Below are 6,981 nucleotides of genomic sequence, written 5' to 3' on the forward strand. Positions count from 1 at the left end.
CAGCCGGGCTGAGTGAACCAGAGGGGGGGGGGGGAGCTCCAAAAGGGGTCGAGGCGGCGAGGCTGATAGTGATCCGAATCTCAGGCGGACAGGTGAACAGGCAGGTGGCTCGTAAAAACGCCGAGTTGTGATCTGAGTACACAGGGTAAAACAGTGTTAGTTCCGATGGATAATTTGTCATAAGGGCTTTTCCCGCAGGTGTACGTTACCGCTGAGAGGCGACTACGGACTGGCGTGGAGCAGCAGGTAGGGCAGGATTAAATAGTCCACCTGGTGATCGCCTGGGATGGGATGCAGGTGTGGGGTTAGCAGCCACGCCCGTGGGCGTGGGCATCCCAACAGCACCCCGGACGCCGGGCCGCGGACCATGACAACATCCTTGATTACCAGGATTATGAGAAAAGAACAAAACCGAACATGGATGCACCACTTGTATAGGTTTAATACCCGTAAATAAACGGTTAATCCCACAAATCACTGCTAAATCATAGAAGACATAGAAAACATAGTTTCATGTCAATTCTGGACCCCTCCTCTTGATGCACGGACACTCCCATGAGTCAACTCAGCAGAACTCGATTCCTTTCTTAAAGAAAAAGGTTAGTTAGCTCATGTCCCAGGCAACATCAGGGCGCCTCCTCTGGAGTAGCTCCACTCCGGACCTGTAACCCTGCAATAAAAGATGTCAGTATGTGTTGCATATTAGGTTTGCTTAACACCTGGCTCCACAGGTGCCTGCATCCACGCTATCATTGCCTGGAAAAGATCTGGAGGTTAAATCAAACTTCACACTTGCAAACAATTGTAGATCATAAGAGTAATAAAGTATTCAGCATCAAAGTTAAGTATCATGTGCAGGTTTTGTCAGATCATTAAACCACTATTATTGCCATAGTCAGTGACTTTCCTTAAGCCACTCACTCATGTCATCACTATGAACTCGACAGCAGTCAGATAATGAGCCCAACACTAAAAATGTCACACAATCACTGCACTTCTGCTCTAACATCACTTGTCTGTCTGTGCTGAATCCTTCACAAGCACTCTTAGAGAGAAACAAACATTAGCAAAACATATGAAGCATCCCGGAGGTCAGTCCGGGATCTACAGATTCCAGATGTGCTGCGAAAAGGTCATAAAGTTAACACTCTGCTGTAAAAGAGGTAATACTGGTTTCAAACACAGTATGTCTCACACTGCATTCACAGTTCCCCTGTAATATTCACATTTTCTCAACAACATAGTGTAATTGCATAACCAACATATAGCCAGTAAACACAGTTAGAGTTTGTATTGTTGATTGTCATTTATGCTTAGAAATATTTAACCATAGATGCTTAGAGGTGTATAATCAATTGTGTAGTGATAAGTTGTGTGATCTTTAACAGGCTACAGAGGCTTGGTGTGTATTCCACACTAGAATGCACACCTATATCCTGGGAGCATGGGAAAGTTCGTACCTTGTCTTAATTGTTTTATGGTAGGATTAACGTAGCTACGTCTGTTTTAGTCTAAGTGCTTTTCTGTTTAGATGAACTGCTGGACTTCCTCACCGGGGGGGGTCTAGTCTACCCTCTTCCTGACCAAGGATGTTTGACCCTTTGATCAGCAACACACACACACACACACACACACACACAGACAAGGTACTCTTTGTGTGTATGTAGACGTCGTATGTTAATCAACCTATGCATATTCATGTAACCTCAATAAAAGGACAGTGGTATGGGAGGACGGACGAGAGCGACTGGGGTCAAGCGAAGGGACGGCGCTCTGTCCGGTCTCTCCCGTGCACGAGTAACATGAAGAACTTTGCCTACTTCGTGTCTTGCTTAGCAGTGTAATTATATTGTCTTCAACGTTCCAGCGAATAGGTTTATGCTACAAACCTATCAAACACAGTTTCCTTCACACATAAACCCAGTAATCCTGTGAAAAAAACATTAACCAGTTGTGTGTCCTGCTATAAATCACATGATCAAATCACATGATTAACCCCCTGCTGTAGAAAAGAGAATGCAAATGTTAGCGCTGCGCAGGTATATACACATTTTCTCTGTGAGCAATACTCATGAATAATACACCCCTGGTATATTCACAAACACGGAGACAAATGACAGCTAAAAAGATTACATTTGCAGAGTCGACATAGTCATGTGACCCAGCGTTTCCTCCTGGCCTGCATTTTTACCATTGCAAAAGACACACACACAGATGCATCCGGCCCTCTGCTCTGATAATGTGTAGCTTGCTCATCAGCTTAGAAGTGACCGCAACGCAACCTCACACAGTGTTGGTTGGTTTGCCGCACAAAAGACGCAAATACTTGCACAGTGATAAAGATTTGAATATTTAATTCATCTTCTCCATCTTGTAGTTTTAGCTTTTGTATACAGGGTTCAGCATATTGCTTGTTTTTATAGTTGTGCTCTACATCTCAACATAATAGGATGACAGGCTTTCACACAGGTCAAGTGCCTCTATGCACTTCATTAGTTTAGCTATTTTCCTATTTTCCTTCATCTCACATGTCATTGTACTGAATTTGAGCAACCCTAAGCTTGATGCAGACTACTTTTAGAATTTATCCACCTCAATTAAATCTATGGTCTGGAGCACAGGCTGCCGTTGATCAGGGCATATCTTAACTGCTGCTGGTGTGGGCATCTCTGCATGCTCATCAAGGCCGCTGTGTTTTCAGAAAACGTCTAACATTTGACATTTTCCAGCAGCCAGTTTACCCTCAAAATCACATTGTTTATGGCAATATCCAAAAAGATTTGCTCTGCCCGGAGCGATTATTATTATTTTTTTAATGAATGTGCCGTCTCCCTGTGAGGCAGTCTTGCTTACTCGGGAATCCATGATAACAACACAACCGGTGCCACAGACCACGCCTGCTCCGCACTAATTCACACAAACGCACACAAACACAACAACACAATTTAGGCCTACCATGGGCGATTGTAGGTCAAGAGTTGGCAGTTTGCCTTGTAATTGGAAGGTTGCTGGTTTGAGCCCCGGCTTGGTCGTTGTGTCCTTGAGCAAGACACTTCACCTACCGCCTACTGGTGATGGCCAGAGGGGCCGATGGCGCCATATGGCAGCTTCTGTCAGTCTGCCCCAGGACAGCTGTGGCTACAACTGTAGCTGCCTCCACCAGTGTGTGGATGTGAGAGTGACTGAATAGTGGCATTGTAAAGCGCTTTGAGGGTCACTTTGATTTCTACAAATGATTTTCCTTTTGCTTTAGAAAACTCCACCATTGTCCTACACGCAGGTGATTCAATGTCAAATGTTATACTGAATCACATTCGTATTTGGCAGTGGGAGGTTCTGTCATTGAACAGGTCTCTGAGACAAAGTTTCTCAGTTTAACTGTTAACAGTATGTTAAATTGGACAGTCACATAAATCAATTATTGACAATGGACAGGAGTGTTGCCATTGCAAAGCACCGCAGAAAATGCATTTCTAATAGAGTAATATAATAGTAGTAAACATTATTTTTGTCACATTTAGATCATTGTACAATAATTTGTTCAAGCACCACTGAAATAAAAGTTCCAAATTTCTCAAATCAAAGCAGTTTGTTTAATTTTAAACTGGCCATTCAATTTAAACCATGTTCAGTTTAAAGTTACCTGGTTGTCAAACTAACCAAATGCAGAGGACAGTGCAGCATAGAGGAATTCACTTCCACAGTTTTTGATCTTAGGAATGAACACAAAAAAATTGAGACATTATATATTTACACATAAATAATCCTTAGAATTGGTTATTTTTGTTTGGTTGTTGACATTTTAGGTGATGAGCATGTCGGGCCCTTGTTAATAAGTTAATAATTTATAAAGCAAAAGTGAGTCATATAAATGTTTATTTGAAACAATTAAGATGTGTTTAATGTGAAGATGTTGGTTTTCAATTGTTCTTCTGCTGCTTTTGAGCATTTTCTTTGTCTTTTATGTAGTACACGTTTTATGTATGTTTTTTAAAACATTTCTCGGACCCCAGGTAGAGTAGCTACTGTTATTGCATGAGCTAATGCGGATCTTAACTCATTCACTGCCATTGACGTCTATAGACGTCAATTACGTTTTTCAATGGGAGGGGCTAGAAATAAATGTTTCACTATGTACATTTTATTTTTTCATATATTTGTAAATAAATTGTTTTGATAAAACATAACCTTTCTCAGTGTTATTTCTGTTTTATAGAAGTGAAAAACTATTTTATATGTTAGAGGTGTCACAAAGCAAGAAATATTAGTGTCAAAGGCACTTTTCTGCTTGAAATGTATTTTTCACAAAAAGCTCGTTTTCTCCCTTTTTTTGGTCAAAACAGGCATTTTTGGTGGAACCCACCTCTCTTCTACAGCTGATTACTAAAGAATGGAAAATGGTAGAAACAAGCTTTTTTTATGGATGAAAGAAGAGAGTCTGTTCTTCATTTTGGTAGGTTCAGCGTTTATATGATCATAACACACAGTTTTCTGTGGCTCTTCAAAAATGAGTAAAAATGCTCAAAAACCCTGGCAGTGGGGAGTTACCTGATTTGAAAATGGCTGGCAGTGAATGAGTTAACAAACTAAACTTGGAAAAAACTAAAACAAACTAAAGTGGAAAAAGGACAATTTCAAAATTAAAAAATAAATAAATAATAGAACAAAAAGATGATGCTGTGTATGTGGTGTATGCTGTACAGTGCAGCGAGGAATGCCCAGACCTCTACGTTGGAGAGAGTTTTTCGCCCACCTCAGAAATCTTCCTATGAAGTCCTCTAAGAGCAGCGGTCTCCAACCTTTTCTGCGCCACGGACCGGTTTGTGCCCGACAATATTTTCAGGGACCGGCCTTTAAGGTGTCGCGGATAAATACAACAAAATAAAACTAGTACCGGTACCGAAAAAAATAAGATTTATTCATAACACAGTGAAAAGACCCAGGAAAACCGAGTAAACGAAAAAAATGATAACAAAATAACGCTGAAAACCGATAAAAACCCTGAAAACCATAGATTTCACACCCGAGTCTCTCGCGGCCCGGTACCAAACGACTCACAGACTGGTATCGGTCCGAGGCCCGGGGGCTGGGGACCGCTGCTCTAAGACACCTCTAAGGTGTGGATGACAATGATGGATGTAGAACTGACCTTTTTACGTAAGATGACAGTTCCAAAGCAAACACACGTGGTCGATGCTGAGAGCGGTCCTGTTGCTGAGGTTGGCGTCATCCTGTAAACTCTTAGGAACTACCTCCAATGCTTCCGTGACTGGGATGCAAGTGAAGAGAGATGTAACATCGTACGAGACCATGGTCTCATCTGCCTCCGTAATGACACGATCATGTCACAGACCCTGCACTCTGCAGCTGTTTTTGTCCCCCTTTAGGACCGTCTGTATGATCCACTCAGTCACCTATAGCATCTCCTAGTTTCTGGCTTCGATTCTCAGCCTGTTGGAAGGCAGCTCTGAACACCACATCCAGAACACCTTGGATTTTGTTGAGACACTATGATGGCATTTGTATTATGTGCATTGTCGTTAGCCATGTTCTCACTGATGTATAGATGCTTCCACAGACAGAAATATGTTGTTCTCTCTCTTTTTGTTCTCCAGTTTGCAGACATCATGGGTGCTCATCAGTCCACCATTTATATCACAAACAAGAGCGACCGGTACACCCTTTGTGAGCCCAGGTGAATGCACACTTGTTCTTTAGTGTTACAGTCATGATTTCTAAAGTGCGCAGCATCTTTCTGTTACTGTAAAGCAAATTTCTACACGTGAAATATCTTAACTGCAAGCAGTTTAAATCTATTTTTTTCACTTTCTTTTACAAACTCATACATACTGACCTTTCATGCAGGTGAGTGCTGCTGAATAAAAAGTAAGATACATTCACATCAAACCAAGTAGAATCGAGCTCAGCAGCATAACACTTGTGTTTGTGCAAAGAAAGCTGCAACGGAGACAAACACTTAACACATCAGCACTTGAAATTAGAGTCATTTATAGGAAGTTACATGTTTGTCTTTGAAACGTTTTTTACTGTAACTGAGAAGCTGCCTGCACATCGCCTCACAGCTATATGTTTCTTTCTCTAAACAAACTGATCCACCTGCCTCATTAGGAGGAGGATGGATCCTGTTTGAATAAGAATATTAATTCATATTTTTCTCTTTTCTGAACAGTCTGCATCTTGTTAGCGGACGCTGCCAAATCCCATTGCCAGCCAAACTTGAGCCTTCTGAATGTGGCAACACTCTGTTCTCTGGCAGCACCGGGCAAGGATCTGTTGGAGTCTTCACCTTCGATCTCTACGATACAGCTGCAAAGAGAGCTGATAAGAAAATAGCCGTCATGTTCTCGGTTCCTTTTGACAAACGCTTGTACTCTAACTGGTGCGCAGTCGGAGTCTTTGGTAGGGAGACAAACTGTGATAGTGCTCTTTATCGTAAGATGTATTACAGTCCTGAGAGAGGGTTTGTGAGAGGAAAAGCTGATGGTCATGATCTGACTCACACAGTTGACGATGTTACTGTTAAATCCAGCATGACAAAATTCAGCGTTGCAACACTGAAAGTTGAAGTACACAACATGGAACAAAATTAATTATGAAAATGGTCAGATTGCTTCACTTTAGCCTCTCAATACCCTACAATATTACTGTAGACTCACCAACACAGCAGACTAATTTCTGAGCAGATAATAATAATAAGCAGTTTAATAATAAAATGACACTGAAAACCAAAATCAGTACAGATGCTTGCAGTTGATTTTGGGGTGAAACTCATCCATACACAACAGAACCTGCTCCTGACAGTTTGAGGTTTTAATCTTCTGAGCTGCAGCTGTTTGAATTTGTGAACCAGCTTTATACCCTGGTAAACTCAGGGTTAACCCTTTGTAAACAAACAGCATACTGATCATTATTCATGTATTCCTGTTAAAGGGAGGTTAAATAGCTGAAATTAAACTTGCT

At 41.5% G+C, this 6,981-nt stretch overlaps 1 protein-coding gene across 1 annotated transcript; it reads left to right on the forward strand.

Moving 5' to 3' along the window:
- The first annotated feature begins 5,627 nt into the window (after nucleotides 1-5,627).
- LOC113029862 (DELTA-sagatoxin-Srs1a-like) lies at nucleotides 5,628-6,611 on the forward strand. Its single transcript, XM_026180890.1, has 2 exons — nucleotides 5,628-5,695; nucleotides 6,191-6,611. The coding sequence occupies exons 1-2, from the start codon at nucleotides 5,628-5,630 to the stop codon at nucleotides 6,609-6,611; spliced, it is 489 nt and encodes a 162-aa protein (XP_026036675.1).
- The last annotated feature ends 370 nt before the right edge of the window (nucleotides 6,612-6,981 follow it).

The sequence above is a fragment of the Astatotilapia calliptera genome, chromosome 9 (assembly GCF_900246225.1).
Source record: "Astatotilapia calliptera chromosome 9, fAstCal1.2, whole genome shotgun sequence".
Classification (NCBI taxonomy): Eukaryota; Metazoa; Chordata; class Actinopteri; order Cichliformes; family Cichlidae; genus Astatotilapia; species Astatotilapia calliptera.

What these genes read in the sequence shown, in the direction of transcription:
- LOC113029862 (XM_026180890.1), top strand. Translation starts at nt 5,628, where the DNA reads ATGGGTGCTCATCAGTCCACCATTTATATCACAAACAAGAGCGACCGG. An exon ending in TACACCCTTTGTGAGCCCAG is followed by an intron (nt 5,696 to 6,190) that starts GTGAATGCACAC and finishes TTTTCTGAACAG; the next exon opens with TCTGCATCTTGTTAGCGGAC.